This window comes from Acartia tonsa, chromosome 15 (genome assembly GCF_053477335.1).
Source record: "Acartia tonsa isolate MP-2025a chromosome 15, ASM5347733v1, whole genome shotgun sequence".
Classification (NCBI taxonomy): domain Eukaryota; kingdom Metazoa; phylum Arthropoda; class Copepoda; order Calanoida; family Acartiidae; genus Acartia; species Acartia tonsa.
In genome coordinates this window covers 3487944-3505013 of record NC_137274.1, presented here as the reverse complement: position 1 = coordinate 3505013, position 17070 = coordinate 3487944, and the positions used below count along the sequence as shown (strand labels likewise).

The 17070-nt window shown below is 34.2% G+C and overlaps 2 protein-coding genes across 6 annotated transcripts in view; both read left to right on the top strand.

Moving 5' to 3' along the window:
• Nucleotides 1–8329, top strand: part of LOC145307375 (protein MAK16 homolog) — an 11424-nt gene extending 3095 nt beyond the window's left edge. For 3 of the 5 annotated variants that reach the window (XM_080149778.1, XM_080149779.1, XM_080149782.1), the window contains 7 exons: nt 1102–1205; nt 1804–1884; nt 4338–4447; nt 4869–4939; nt 6875–6979; nt 7265–7327; nt 7968–8329. In XM_080149778.1, coding sequence (XP_080005904.1) covers nt 1102–1205; nt 1804–1884; nt 4338–4447; nt 4869–4939; nt 6875–6979; nt 7265–7327; nt 7968–8195 — 762 coding nt within the window. In that variant the 3' untranslated portion in view covers nt 8196–8329. Of the gene's footprint in view, nt 1–1101; nt 1206–1319; nt 1334–1803; nt 1885–4337; nt 4448–4868; nt 4940–6874; nt 6980–7264; nt 7328–7967 lie in introns of all 5 variants that reach the window. The other 2 variants (XM_080149781.1, XM_080149783.1) reach the window with 1 other exon arrangement.
• A 673-nt stretch (nt 8330–9002) lies between these two features.
• Rab35 (RAS oncogene family member Rab35) lies at nt 9003–15901 on the top strand. Its single transcript, XM_080149784.1, has 9 exons — nt 9003–9138; nt 9744–9843; nt 10411–10473; nt 11472–11564; nt 12908–12983; nt 13469–13540; nt 14231–14302; nt 14815–14877; nt 15693–15901. Exons 2-9 carry the CDS (start codon nt 9761–9763, stop codon nt 15804–15806), a joined length of 636 nt encoding a protein of 211 aa, XP_080005910.1. The 5' UTR covers nt 9003–9138; nt 9744–9760; the 3' UTR covers nt 15807–15901.
• The last annotated feature ends 1169 nt before the right edge of the window (nt 15902–17070 follow it).

Genomic DNA, 17070 nt, shown 5'->3' with positions numbered 1-17070 from the left:
ATTTTGGACATTTTTTTCTGAGACTAAAGCGGGGATCTGCAAATGATTTTTATGAGTAAAATACACCTCTGGATGATTTAAAATTTATCCTACGTCTTAAAACCGCTGACGACCAGACATTCAATTGTATAGCTATTTGTAAATGGGTGTCAAAAATTTATTGAATCAGAACTAAGGCTTCATGGTGCTCACATGAAAGGCATTGAGGAGTAGAATCAGGAACTTTTGACCGTTTAAAAAAATCTCGTTCCTAGCCTCAGAAAACCTCCTAAAACCTCTACAAATTGGACAATTCTCAATAAACCTTTAAAAAATTGTGGTTTTTTAGTAATTTCTAAGGCTTGGAACGAGATATTTTGAAACGGACAAAAGTTTCTGATTTTACTACTCAAGACTACTGGGAGCACCATGAAGCCATAGTTCTGATTCAATAAATTTTTTACTCTTATTTTTATTTTTTTGTATTTCTGGTCGTTGGTAAAAGGTTGGTAAATAAAGGGTAAGGAAGCGAAATATGACTTTGACTGACTTATAGCCGGAAATTCATTAGGTATTAAACTTGGGAAATGCACAAAAATATTTAGCCAATAATAGCAACTGAGATAATAAGTGAAAAGGACTTGAATGTCGTCTTTGCATATTTTTTTATTAATGAAATACATTTTTACGTGGTCGCATTCTAAATCTCAATTTATTGAAATTGTTTTTTGGTCAGACATTTTATTTAAGTTAGTTTTATCTGTTGCACATTCCCTCTTTGTCTAATTCCGATATGAACCCGCCCTAATACATATATCTATCTAACTAACTATCTATCTATCTATCTATCCTAGTATGCCACAGTAAGAGAGGAGGAGGGAGAGGTGTTTCTGTACATGAAAACTGTTGAACTATCTATCTATCAATCTATTTATCTATCCAACTATCTATCTAACTATCTATCTATCTATCCTAGTATGCCACAGTAAGAGAGGAGGAGGGAGAGGTGTTTCTGTACATGAAAACTGTTGAACTATCTATCTATCTATCTGTCTATCTATCTATCTATCTGTCTATCTATCTATCCAACTATCTATATAACTATCTATCTATCTATCCTAGTATGCCACAGTAAGAGAGGAGGAGGGAGAGGTGTTTCTGTACATGAAAACTATTGAACGGGCTGCCTTTCCCGCGAGGCTATGGGAGAAGGTCAAACTGTCAAAGTAAGTATTATAGACAGGCTTTCCGCGGTTATTATGCGGATGGTATGGGCTATAGAACCGGTTCTAATCCAGCGGATAATTAGCGGATAATTCTCAGCCAGGCTATGGGAGAAGGTGAAACTGTCCAAGTAAGTATTATAGACAGGCTTTCCGCGGATATTATGCGGATTCTATAGGCGGAAAACCAGTACTAATCCAGCGGATAATAACTGGATAATTCTCCGCCAGGCTATGGAAGAAGGTCAAACTGTCCAAATAAGAATTATAGACAGCTTCTCATAGGTCCTGGGAAGGTTTATAACTACTTTGAGGGTGGGTACCACCAACCTCCTAATATATTTCGCCTCTTGAAAAAATTATCCTTCCACCAAATGGTTTTTTTTTTAAAATCTAAATTAAATATAGACTTGGGTTATCGAATGTGCCCCTAGAGACCTCTATCAACAGAATCCTCTCATGATAATTATATTTTAGAAATTTTGAGAAAGCTATTTACCAGATCAATGAAGAGCTGATTTTTTAATATTTATCTATCTATCTATCACTCTATCTAAATATCTATCTTTCTGTCTACCTATCTATCTATTTATCTATTTAGAAATTTTGAGAAAGCAATTTACCAGATCAATGAAGAACTAATTTTCTGGCCGGAATGGATCAAGTTAAAATGTAAACAAAGGTAGGTTTTATAGAGTTTTGGGTACCAGAATAAAGTTTGGGTACCAGAATAAAGTTTGGGTACCAGTACAAAGTTTGGGTACCAGTAAAAAGTTTGGGTACTAGTATAAAGTTTGGGTACCAGAATAAAGTTTGGGTACCAGAATAAAGTTTGGGTACCAGTATAAAGTTTGGGTACCAGAGTAAAGTTTGGGTACTAGTATAAAGTTTGGGTACCAGAATAAAGTTTGGGTACCAGAATAAAGTTTGGGTACCAGAATAAAGTTTGGGTACCAGAATAAAGTTTGGGTACCAGAATAAAGTTTGGGTACCAGTACAAAGTTTGGGTACTAGTATAAAGTTTGGGTACCAGAATAAAGTTTGGGTACCAGAATAAAGTTTGGGTACCAGAGTAAAGTTTGGGTACTAGTATAAAGTTTGGGTACCAGAATAAAGTTTGGGTACCAGAATAAAGTTTGGGTACCAGAATAAAGTTTGGGTACCAGAATAAAGTTTGGGTACCAGAATAAAGTTTGGGTACCAGTATAAAGTTTGGGTACCAGAGTAAAGTTTGGGTACCAGAATAAAGTTTGGGTACTAGTATAAAGTTTGGGTACCAGAATAAAGTTTGGGTACTAGTATAAAGTTTGGGTACCAGAGTAAAGTTTGGGTACCAGAATAAAGTTTGGGTACTAGTATAAAGTTTGGGTACCAGAATAAAGTTTGGGTACTAGTATAAAGTTTGGGTACCAGAATAAAGTTTGGGTACCAGAATAAAGTTTGGGTACCAGTATAAAGTTTGGGTACCAGTACAAAGTTTGGGTACCAGTATAAAGTTTGGGTACCAGTACAAAGTTTTGGTACCAGTATAAAGTTTGGGTACCAGAATAAAGTTTGGGTACCAGAGTAAAGTTTGGGTACCAGAATAAAGTTTGGGTACCAGAATAAAGTTTGGGTACCAGAATAAAGTTTGGGTACCAGAATAAAGTTTGGGTACCAGAATAAAGTTTGGGTACCAGAATAAAGTTTGGGTACCAGTATAAAGTTTGGGTACCAGAGTAAAGTTTGGGTACTAGTATAAAGTTTGGGTACCAGAGTAAAGTTTGGGTACCAGAATAAAGTTTGGGTACTAGTATAAAGTTTGGGTACCAGAATAAAGTTTGGGTACTAGTATAAAGTTTGGGTACCAGAATAAAGTTTGGGTACCAGAATAAAGTTTGGGTACCAGTATAAAGTTTGGGTACCAGTACAAAGTTTGGGTACCAGAATAAAGTTTGGGTACCAGAATAAAGTTTGGGTACTAGTATAAAGTTTTGGTACCAGTATAAAGTTTGGGTACCAGAATAAAGTTTGGGTACCAGAGTAAAGTTTGGGTACCAGAATAAAGTTTGGGTACCAGAATAAAGTTTTGGTACCAGTACAAAGTTTGGGTACCAGAATAAAGTTTGGGTACCAGAATAAAGTTTGGGTACCAGTATAAAGTTTGGGTACCAGAGTAAAGTTTGGGTACCAGAATAAAGTTTGGGTACCAGAGTAAAGTTTGGGTACCAGTATAAAGTTTGGGTACCAGATCAATGGAGAGCTAATATGTTGGCCGGAATGGATGAAGTTGAAATGTAAACAAAGGTTTGATTTTTATGTTCTACCTTCTTCTCCCCTTGTTTTTTTCTCTCCCTCTCTCTCATATTGTATACCTATTTGCGGGTCAGCCCCTAGAGGTACTTGAGGAGTAGTGGAGTTGAAATCGCTACCCCAATTTTATTTTAATTAAAAGACAAAAAAAATTTGGGGGGGATTTTTTTGTTGATAACTCTTTGGAGGGTGGTGGTATTTTCCCCTAAAATAGTTATAAACCTTCCTAAGACCTATGAGAAGCTACCCTGTAAAAGATAACAATTTAGGTTCAGCTTTTATTTAAATATCTTCGAAAATTTTGATCAAAATGTTAATGATTATTACCTAAATAACCTTTTATTATCCATTCTATGTTTAATTATAAATATGCTAGCGTCTTCACCCCCTAGAAGCCTCTAGGGGCACTTAATTTATGGGTGGAGAAAAATTTTGACTACCACATTTATCAAATGAGTTTCAAAAATTTAAAAGTATTTTTTTGTGGAGTGTTGAGATTTTCTCCCCCAAAATAGTTTTTGAAAAACTCTTCCGTAGACTTATAGGAAGCTTCACTGCAAATGAGAACCATATCGATTCTGTGGTTAGCGAGATCCTTTGGTACAAACATACAAAGATCCTGTTATTTTATTATATGGAGTATTTTATCTTTAGATTAGTGGTTGATCCGTCTATCTATCTATCTATCTATCTATCTATATATCTAATTATCTGTCTATCTATCTATCTAACTATCTATCTATCTAACTTTCTATCTATCTATCTGTCTCTGTCTGTCTGTCTGTCTGTCTGTCTGTCTGTCTGTCTGTCTATCTATCTAACTATCTATCTATTTCTGTTCAGATTAGTGAAGATTACCCAGATGTTGATCCGTATGCGACGGCTGCAGTTGTCCCGCAGCAAGAAGCTGGTGCCCATCAACAAGAAGATTGACCGCCGTGACCTCAAGCGAGGTATTTGATTTACTAATACTTTGGGTACCAGTAATATTTGCACAACTTTGGGTACCAATATGATTTATTAATACTTTGGATACCAATATGATTTACTAAAACTTTGGATACCAATATGATTTAGTAAAAACTTTGGGTACCAATATGATTTACTACAGCTTTGGGTACCAATATGATTTATTAATAATTTGGAAACCAATATGATTTACTAATACTTTGGGTACCAATATGATTTAGTAAAAACTTTGGGTACCAATATGATTTACTAAAGCTTTGGGTACCAATATGATTTACTAAAGCTTTGGGTACCAATATGATTTAGTAAAAACTTTGGGTACCAATATCGATTTACTAATACTTTGGGTACCAATGTAATAAGACTTTTATTGTCTTAACTTTTGAACCAATTATTTTTATTCAGAGGAGAAAGCTGAGATGGCCGCCAAGATTGACAACCACATTGAGACAGAACTTCTGGAGAGGTTGAAAAAGGTAAAAAAATAAAACGTATTATAGACACCTTTCCACGGATAGTATGGCTGAGAACAGGTTCTAATCCAGCGGATAATAATCGGTTTTAGAGAATGCTGAGAGGGCTGCTAGGATTTATAACCATATTGAGACAGAGATCCTGTAGAGATTGAAAAAGGTAAAAAAAACCGTATTATAGACAACTTTCCGCGGATAGTATGGCTGAGAACCGGTTCTTATCCAGCGGATAATTATCGGTTTCAGAGAGAAAAAAAATGTAGGGATCCCCCCAAAATTTTGAAACCTCTCCAATGATGATTAACAAAATGACCCCTTTCTGTTGATTGTTTTTACTCAGAGAGAGGGAGAGAGAGAGACGGGGGGGGGGGACAATGGGCTGTTTATTACACTAGTCCCCAAAGTTTTATAATACCGTTTTTTTTATTCGTTTGATTGACAACTTTAGTGAATTTTCATTAGGTAGTTGACTCATTAAGTTGAGTGTTCAAACGTTTCGACCACTAACTGTAATCTACATAAGTGCAATTTTGTGTGTAGGGATTTACATCAATTTATAGTCATTGTCTTATCCCTTTAGATACCTGTGTTTTTATAGTTTTCAATCATATCGTATTATAGACAACTTTCCGCGGATATTATGCGGATAGAATGGCTGAGAACCGGTTCTAATCCAGCGGATACTTGATCGGTTTTTAAAGTCCTTTAGATTTATAACTATTACTTAGATAGTGGAGTGCCTCAAGGTTGCATATTATGTCCCATTTTATTTTTGTTTAAACTTGTTTATCTCTGCTCCTATAAAAGATAGACGCCTGAAACTTTTTGTCAACTTTCTTATCAATAGGGAGCATAATTAAGTATAAAACATCAATGGCGGTAGGAGTGCTGTTTTGGCAGGTTTTTAGCTATTTAGTGTTTTTATCTGCTCCTATAAAGGATAGATGCCTGAAACTTCTTATCAACATTTTTATCAATATGGAGCTTAATTAAGTATAAAACATCTATGGCGTTAGGAGTGCTTTTTTGGCAGGTTTTTAGCTATTTGGTGTTTTTCTCTGCTCCTATAAAGGATAGACACCTGAAACTTCTTTTCAACATTCCTATCAATATGGAGCATATTTAAGTATAAAACATCCATGGCGGTCAGAGTGCTTTTTGGCAGGTTTCAAGCTACTTTTTGTTATTAGCTATTTGGTGTTTATCTCTGCTTCTATAAAGGATAGACGCCTGAAACTTTTTGTCAACATTCTTATCAATAGGGAGCATAATTAAGTATAAAACATTAATGACGGTAGGAGTGCTTTTTGGCAGGTTTTAAGCTACTTTTTGTTATTAGCTATTTGGTGTTTTTCTCTGCTCCTATAAAGATAGATACCTGAAACTTCTTTTCAACATTCCTATCAATATGGAGCATAATTAAGTATAAAACATCCATGGCGGTCCGAGTGCTTTTTTGGCAGGTTTTTAGCTACTTTTTGTTATTAGCTATTTGGTGTTTTTCTCTGCTTCTATAAAGGATAGACGTCTGAAACTTCTTATCAACATTTCTATCAATATGGAGCATAATAAAGTATAAAACATCAATGACGGTAGGAGTGCTTTTTTGGCAGGTTTTAAGCTACTTTTTGTGTTAGCTATTTGGTGTTTATCTCTGCTCCTATAAAAGATAGACGCCTAAAACTTTTTGTCAACATTCTTATCAATAGGGAGCATAATTAAGTATAAAACATCAATGACGGTAGGAGTGCTTTTTGGCAGGTTTTAAGCTACTTTTTGTTATTAGCTATTTGGTGTTTATCTCTGCTCCTATAAAAGATAGACGCCTGAAACTTCTTATCAACATTTCTATCAATATGGAGCATAATATAAGTATAAAACATCAATGACGGTCAGAGTACTTTAAGGCAGGTTTTAAGCTACTTTTTTTACTTTCAGGGCACCTATGGAGATATCTACAACTTCCACAGCACAGCTTTTGAGGATGTGATGGAGGAGAATGAGGGAGAAGAAGAGGATATGGACAAGGATGCTGCTGATAAGGTTCTTCTTTAGATAGATAGATAGATATATAGATAGATAGATAGATAGATCTTAACTTTAACTTTTGACTTCGGCCTCTACTCGGGTCTACTGGTTTTAATCCTATAATTGTAAATTTTTATATATCTATTGAAAGTTGTTTATAATACGATGCGATAAATAACCAATCTGTCAAAGATAAGATTATGGTGATAGCATCGTATTATAGACAGCTTTCCGCGGATAGCCACAAGTGAAAACCAGTTCTAATCCAGCGGATAATAATCGGATTCTATTAATTGTCAGGAGGTTGAGGAGGAGGTTGAAGCTGAAGATGTTATGGACAGAGTTTTTGTTGAAGATTTCGAGGTAAGTTTTTTCACTAGTTCCCAAAGTTTTATATGGGACTTTGGGGACTTTTATTGGCATTTTAAGCTAGAAACATTGAGGGAGGGGGACATTAAGGCTGTTAATTATACCAGTCCCCAAAGTTTTATATTGGACTTTGGGGACTTTTATTGACATTTTAAGCAAAAATCTGGGAGGAAGGGGACATTGGTTTTTTTCACTAGTCCCCAAGTTTTATAATAACGTTTTCTTATTCGTTGGCTTTGTTTGGGGACTTTTATTGAATTTTTATTAGTTAGTTTATTAAGTATCCAAACTTATCTCTCTTTCTTTCACTCTCTCTTTCTCTCTCTCTCTCTTTCCCTCTCTCTCTCTCTCTCTCCATCTCTTTCTTTCTCTCTCCATCTCTTTCTCTCTCTCTTCATCCTTCTCTTTCTCTCTCTCTCTCTTTCTTTCTCTCTCTTTCTCTCTCTCTCTTTCTCTCTCTCTTTCTCTCTCTCTTTCTCTCTCTCTTCTCTCCTTCTCTCTTTCTCTCTCTCTCTCTCTCTCTCTCTCTCTCTCTCTATCTCTCGTTATCTTTCTCTCTCTATCTCTCGTTTTCTCTCTCTCTCTCCAGAGGCGAAGTGTTCAAACGTATCAACCAATCTCTCTGTTATATCAGGAAAGCGATGAGGACATTGAAGATATTGGCGGCTCCAACGACGAAGACGACGACAGTTCCGACGCTGATTCTGGCGACGATGATACAACCGCCAAAAAGAAAGCCGGCGGCAGCAAAAAGACAGCTGCCGACAACAAGAAGGGAAAGAAGAAGCAGCCGCCAAAGCGCAAACAGATCGAGATCGAGTACGAGATGGAGGCGGAGCCGGCGAGCCGGCAGCGTGTCTAAATTTTACCGCCATTTTTTTCATTGGCGCCATTTTTTTCCCCGCGTTTTTTTTTTCTTTTGTCCCAATCTCTCTGAATTACTCTGCATGCAATAAGCATATTGGCTTGGATCTAAAAAAAAACTGTTATTTTTTTTCAGAAACTATACACAAAAAATGACAGTTTCAACGGTTTAAACTGCTATTATGAAGAAATACATTTATTCCTACCTACAAAAAAAGAAATAAATGAACATTTTTTTTCTTCTTGAAAAGTGAAAAAAAAATTGTAGGATTTTTTATGTAAAAATCTTTGTTAATTATTGAGGAAAGGATAAATATATATTAAATAATCAGGTATCTAAAGGGATAAGACAATGGCTGATAAATTTATGTACATCCCAAATGTTGACACACAAAATTATCCCTTTTATAGATTAAAATTATTGTTTTAAACATTTGAACACTCAACAAAATGAACCAACCAATCAAAATTCAATTAAAGTCCCCAAGGTAGTTTAGCCAATGAATAAGAAAACGTTATTTTAAAGACTTTGGGGACTTGTGTAATAACAGTCCAATGTCCCCTCCCTACCTAACATATATTAATATATTAGGGAATAGTCCCTTTCGTGGCAACGCACCTTAAGGGGCGATTCGTCGTATTTTTAAGATGGCTTTTTATAGGTTATTTTAGGTAATATTGGGTTAGGTGATTGCCCCACAGGGTTAGAGCCCACCGCAGGGGCTAGAAATAGGAGAAAAGCTACTGTGAAAAAAAAACAAAGAAACGCCCCTTAAGGAGCGTTGCCACGAAAGGAACTATATATTATCCTTATATTGAATAGTGAAAAGAGAGACGTGAATTTGGGAAATAGAACCATCCAATCATCCACTTATTGTTTAAACCATAATTGTCTGGAGGCAAATCAGTGAAGTAAATTTTGTAGTTTGTAGATTATTCAGGTAAAGTTTAAGGGGTCTTATTGGACAAAACAATCCCAGGGGTGTATATTCCCATGCTATAGTGGAAGGGGGGGGGGGGGAGGTAGTTAAAAGGGGAAAAAATAAAGAGTACTGAAAACATTTTCTTCATTTTTTTCTTCTCCTTGGGAAAAAAATAAGGGGGGTGGGATTATGGAATATATTTACAACTGGGGAATAAAGGAATCTTGTGCAGAATATAATATATATACCCTTGGACAATCCAAACAAAATTACCTAATCATGGGGAATAAAACATTAGATATTGGAGAAAAAAGTATCAACCATGGGGAAAAAATCATTGACCGTGGGAAAAAAAGAATAACCGTGGGAATATTTTTAGATATTGCATAAACAGCATGGCGACCAAACAATATTATATTTTCTGTTCATTGATTATATTAGCCTGGGAAAATTTCATCGACCGTGGGAAAAAATCATTAACCGAGGGAATATTTACCTAGATATTGTATGAAACAGTATAAAGGCCAAAGAATATTATATATTCTGTTCATTAATAATTATATTAGCCTGGGAAAAAAACATCAACCGTGGGAAAAAGTAATTAACCATGGAAATATTTTTAGATATTGTATGAAACAGCATGGCGGCCAAAGAATATGATCATCTGTTCAAACTTTTAATCATTGGAGACTCGGGCGTCGGCAAGAGCTCTTTGTTAGTCAGGTCAGTGACTTTATATTACTTTGGGTATCAGTAAACAAACTACTTTGGGTACTAGTATACAAGTTACTTTGGGTACCAGTATACATATTACTTTGGGTACCAGTAAACAAACTACTTTGGGTACAGGTATACATATTAAGAATTTCTTCAAACTTGTAATCATTGGAGACTCGGGCGTCGGCAAGAGCTCTTTGCTCGTCAGGTCAGTGACTGATAGACAGACAGACAGATAGACACACAGATAAATAGATTGATAGATAGATAGATAGACAGACAGACAGATAGACAGACAAAGAGATAGATAGACAGATAGACAAACAGACAGACAATAGCTAAAACTTACTTGATGGGTGGAAGTCCGGAATGAAAATTCTTCATGTGGCTGTTGAGATTTCTTTGTACACTGTTTATAATATCATATTGCATAATACATGATTTTTTAAAACTGGTTCTATGCTTGCGGAAATTAATTAGAGCCTAACCCAGTTATTTATCACACTGTAATATAGACAGTTTTCCAGGGATAGTTAAATAAATAAAAATATTATATATTTGTTTTTAATTTAGATTTGCTGACGACTGTTTTAGTGGCAATTATATAACTACCATTGGTGTTGATTTCAAAATTAGGTAAATACTTTGGGTACCAGTATTATTTAAAAACTTTGGGTACCAGTAATATTTAGTTCATTTCAAAATTAGGTAAATCTTTTAGGGATCTAAAGGGATAAGACAATGGCTGATAAAATTGATGTACATCCCCAATGATAATACACAATTATATAACTACCATTGGAGTTGATTTCAAAATTAGGTAAATACTTTGGGTACCAGTATTATTTAAAAACTTTCGGTACCAGTAATATTCGGATAAGACAATGGCTGTTAAATTGATGTACAAGATGATACAGATAGTTTCCACTTTCTGTAGATTATGATTAGTGGTTGAACCGTTTGGACACTCAATAAAAGTCCCCAAAGTTTTTAAGTTGATTTCAAAATTAGGTAAACCCTTCCAGGGATCTAAAGGGATAAGACAATGGCTTTAAAAAATTGATGTACATCTCTAATAATGATACACATAGTTACCCCTTTCTATAGATAAAAATTCGTGGTTGAAACATTTGGACACTCAATAAAAGTCCTCAAAGTTGTTAGGTAAATCCCTCCATTATACAAGAGGAGGTAAGGGACATTGGGGTGTTTATTACACTAGTCCCCAAAGTTTTATAATAAAGTTTTCTTATTCATTGGCTCAACAACCTTGGGGATCTTAAGGGATAAGACAATGGATGATAAAATTGATGTACAGTACATCCCTAATGATGATATACATAGTTACCCCTTTCTGTAGATAAAAATTCGTGGTTGAAACATTTGGACACAATAAAAGTCCCCAAAGTTGATTTCAACGGACAATGGCTGATAAAATTGATGTACATGGGGGGGGGGGGGGAATTTTAATGCAACCATCTCGTAATCAATGATTAAATTAGAATTCGAATTTCGATTTGAAATTTTTCATGAGTACCTAATCCTTGGGGACTTTTTATTGAATTTTGATTAGTTGGTTCATTTAGTTGAGTGTTCAAACATTTCAACCACTTAAAATTTTTTTTGCTTTCTAGAACAATTGAAATTCGCGGAGAGAGGGTGAAGCTACAAATCTGGGACACAGCTGGCCAAGAGAGGTTTAGAACTATAACTGCTACATATTATAGGTAATTTACTAATTATAGACAGACAGATAGACATATAGATAGATGGATAGACAGCCAGATAGATAGACAGACAAAGACAGACAGATTGATCAATTGATTGATAAAATTGATATATTGATTGTAATATTGATTGATAAATTGATTGATTGATATATTGATTAATAGATTGATTGATTGATAGATTGATTAATAGATTGACTAATACATTGATTGATAGATTGATTGATAGATAGATTGATTGATAGATTGATTGATTGATTGATTGATTGATTGATTGATAGATTGATTGATAGATTGATTGATAGATAGATTGATTGATAGATAGTTTGATTGATTGATTGATTGATTGATTTATAGATTGATTGATAGATTGATTGATAGATTGATAGATTGATTGATTGATTGATTGATAGATAGATTAATAAATTGATTGATAGATTGATTGATAGATAGATTGATTGATAGATAGATAGATTGATTGATAGATTGATTGATAGATTGATTAATAGATTGATTGATAGATTAATTGATAGATTGATTGATAGATTGATTGATAGATTGATTGATAGATTGATTGATAGATTGATTGATAGATTGATTGATAGATTGATTAATAGATTGATTGATAGATTGATTAATAGATTGATTGATAGATTAATTGATTGATTAATTGATTGATTGATTGATTGATTGATAGATCGATTGATAGATCGATTGATAGATTTATTGATTGATTGATAGACTGATGGATAGATAGATTGATTGATTGATTTATAGATTGATTAATACATTGATTGATAGATTGATTGATAGATTGACTAATACATTGACTAATACATTAATTGATAGATTGATTGATAGATTAATTGATTGAAAGATTGATTGATAGATTGATTGATAGATAGATTGATTGATAGATAGTTTGATTGAATGATTGATTGATTGATTTATAGATTGATTGATAGATTGACTGATAGATTGATTAACAGATTTATTGATAGATTGATTAATACATTGATTGATAGATTGATTGATAGATTGATTGATAGATTGACTAATACATTGATTGATAGATTGATTGATAGATAGATTGATTGATAGATTGATTGATTGATTGATATATGGATTGATAGATTGATTGATAGACTGATGGATAGATAGATTGATTAATTGATTTATAGATTGATTGATAGATTGACTGATAGATTGATTAACAGATTGATTGATTGATAGATAGATTGATTGGTAGATTGATTAATAGATAAATAGACAGACACAGATATACAGACAGACAGGGAAAAACTTTGCTTAGTGTCAAAACATTTCAACCACTTAAAATTTAGAGGAACTCACGGAGTGGTGATTGTGTATGATGTCTGTAGCGGGGAAAGCTTTGCCAATGTCAAGAGGTGGCTACAGGTAATTTTAATATCCGCTGGATTAGAACCGGCTCTAAGCAAACTATCCGCATGATATCTGCGGAAAGTTGTCTGTATTACGATACGATAATTATCTATAAAATACAGAGATATAAAGGGATAAGACAATGGCCGATAAATTAATGTACAAACATCCCCAATAATGCTACATTACCCCTTCTGTAGATTTCAATTTAACCCTTTAATTGAAGGGGGGGGGGTAAAAACACCCCCCATTGCCTCGATGTTATCGTATAAGCTTAAAGAGATAAAAAGACACACTCAAAAGCAAAATTATTAAATAAATTTTTTATATACAGGGTCTCCGTCGGAAACTGTTTTTTTTAAACGCTTATTTCTTCCTTAATATTTGAGCTATCTTAGAAAAAAGTATTTGGCAGTCTAAAACTGACCGTTTTTTTTTGATATTTATGAAAAATCCACAAAATCTACGAAATTTAGAATTATTGTATTTTTTTATTCTAGGAAATAGATCAAAATTGTGAGGTCGTTAATCGGATACTTGTGGGAAACAAGAATGATGATCCTTCCAGAAAGGTTAGTTAAATCCGCTTTAATATCCGCTGGATTAGAACCGGTTATCCGCATAATATCCGCGGAAAGCTGTCTATAATACTTAATCGGATACTTGTGCAGAACAAGAATGATGATCCTTCCAGAAAGGTTAGTTGAATCCGCTTTAATATCCGCTGGATTAGAACCGGGTATCCGCATAATATCCACATATTATATACAGAAAGCTGTCTATAATACAATGTTAAATAAAAATAATGATCCTTCCAGAAAGGTAAGTTGAATCCGCTTTAATATCCGCTGGATTAGAACCGGTTATCCGCATAATATCCGCATATTATCCGCGGAAAGCTGTCTATAATACGATGTTAATCGGATACTTGTTGGTTAGTTGCATATATGGCTTTAAATATCCGCTGGATTAGAACCGGTTTGAAAACAAAATGATGATCCATAACTTTACAACAAGACCTATGCTATCTATCTATCTATCTATCTATCCATCTAACTATCTATCTATCTAACTATCTATCAATCTATCCATCTAACTATCTATCTATCTAACTATCTATCTATCTATCTATCTAACTATCTATCTATCTTAACAATCTAACTATCTATCCATATATCCATTTATCTATCTATCTATATATCTATCTAACAATCCATCTATATATCTGTCTATCTAACCATTTATCTATCTATCTATCTTAGGTGGTACTATCAGAGGATGCGCAAAAGTATGCAGACTCCATGGGAATACAACTATTTGAAACTTCAGCCAAGGTCAGTAAAATGAATCCGCTTGACATCCGCTGGATTGGAACCGGTTCTTAGGCATACTATCCGTATATTATCCGCGGAAAGATGTCTATAATACGGATACTTCTTTTATGCAGACTCCATGGGAATACAACTATTTGAAACTTCAGCCAAGGTCAGTAAAATGAATCCGCTTGACATCCGCTGGATTGGAACCGGTTCTTAGGCATGCTATCCTCATAATATCCGAGGAAAGATGTCTACAATACGATGCGATTGATAACTACAAAAAAATCAGGGATCTAAAGGGATAAGACAATGACCGATAAATTGATGTACATCCTCAAAGATTATACACAAAATTATTCTCTTTGCAGATAGGTGGTAGGTCCCAAGCTTGGATATAATATAAAATAGTCTCTAGTACAAAATAGCCTCAATATCGGTCAGACCCAAGCCTACCAAGTCGCGCGCGGGCACTCAGCCCACATAACCTAACCTAAATATTGCAAAAAGAAATTATAAATTGTATTTAGAATAATATAAATGTGGAGGAAATGTTCCGAGCTATTACAGAACTGGTTCTAGTTAGTAAAAAGGTAAAAAAAAATAATCACTTAATATCCACGGAAAACTGTCTAAAATTATTCATTATTATTCCAGTATGACTTAAGATTAGAATCAGTACTGAAATATTATGTACTAGTGGCTTCGCCCCTAGCCTCTAGGGGCTTTGCCCCAAGAGGTGATAAAAAATTAATATTTATTGTTTTTAGTGAGAGAATGTTGCTTTTCTTTCATTCAAAATAAATGCTGGAATAAAAAATAATAAAGGGCAGCCTGTAGCAGAGCAAAATAGAAAATAAGGGGGGGATTTTTTTGTTTTTGGGGGGGTTAGGGGTGTCCCACCTCCCAAGAAAATAGCTTAAAACCACCACAGGACCAATAGGTATATACCCTCAAGAGTAGAATCCGATCGGTTCAGTGGTTACCGAGATCTTAAGCTTCAGACGGACGGACAGACAGACATCGTACTACTTTGTATTATTGATAGCTTGGTATTGTAGACAATTTTGAAATAATGAAATAACAAGGATGACAACATCCATAAGAAGCGAAGCTCTGAAACGGTAGGACAAACGCACATTGATACTTGTAGAGTGCCAGAACTTAATAATCAGTAAAAGGAAAAAAAATAAAAGTGAGAGGTGGGTATGAAACTTTTTGAAACCAAAACTAAAAGCCAAAAGAACTCAACTAAAAAGAGTTACAGAGCTGAAATTTGACATGGCAGTTGCTTTAAAGAGATGCAATGTAGAATTTTGAAGAAACAGCGGCGGAATCGCCACTATCGCCGAAATCCGCCGTCTCCCGTCCGAACTGCGTCTATAATACTAAAATATCTCTATTTCAGAATCAACGGCCGGACAGTTTAACAGAAACGGCTGGCGGCGGTATAAAGTTGAAGAACCGGCCGAGCGGCAAGACTGGCGGCAGCAAAAAGGGTTCCGGCTGCGGCTGTAAATAGCCGCCGCTAAAACGTCTAGTTATCAAGTCTTCTATACACTAAATGATATGTATAATGTTTGTAACTTTGTATGCCAGTCTTATTGACGCAAGAGGTAGATTCTTTTTTAAAAATTAGGATAGCTGAATCGGCGATGGCAGCCATATATTTCCAAAATTGTTTTTATAAAAAATCCTCCAAAAGTCTACAAAAATTAAACAAAATTAATAACACTTTTTTAAAGAATGTGTCCAACTTTTGTGATTTTTTTAAGCCATTCATGACGAGCTTCCAAAGTTCAAAGTTTTGATTCACCGGGCTTCAACAAAATAGATTTTTTCAATAATTACTCAACAGAATATAATAAGTAAGGTGTTAAATTAAAGATCTTACTATTTTTGTTCATAATGGCAATTTTCTTCTTTTTTTTTTGCTTTTAAGTACCTTAAAAACAACTTAGTTTTAAAAAAATACGTCTACAAAAAAAACTGAATGCATATCCAAATTCTATGGATAATTTTACATCTACTACTTACAAAAAGCACCGACTAGCTATATTTTTTTTTAATTTCAAAAGTTAGGATACGTTGTTTGTAGAAAATAAAATTTTGATCTGGCTACCATAGCAGATTTAACGATGCTAGATTTTTAAAGAGCTCTCAGTGCGTTTTAGTTATATTATTTTCCTTTTTTTTATGTATTAAGAAGTATAGGGGTGATTTTTTTTGGTCTAAAAAAGAAATAAAAAGCAAAGCATTATCTAATTTTTAAGAAGTATTTAAGTAGTTTTTTTCTCTAACTCCATAAGTAAAAGTTTAATAGTTATTTCTCGTATCGTATTATAAACGGCTTTCCGCGGATATAGAATGTACAATTATGAGATTAAAACTAGTTTTTTTAGCCCCGAGGTGACGAAGTCACCGGCTAAAAAAACTAGTTTTAATCTTATGATTGTACATTTCTATATTCGTAGAAAACTGGATATGATACGATGCTAGACATGGTTTTTTCGTATGGATGAGAACCGGTTCATATCCACCGGATTCAAATGAATACGAGAAATGATTTTATTCCATTTGGTCACAAAAAAAAAACTTTTTGTTGATTTATTTTGCATTTAAATCTCATTAATTGATGTAATATAAAAGTAATAGGATGTGTATCTGTGTGTCTGTAGCTAAAGATCTCACTAACCGCTGGACCGATATGGTTCTCCCTTCATACAGTTAAGCTCCAGGGAAGGTTTATGACTATTTTGGGTGAAGGTACCTCGAAAAAATAAAGA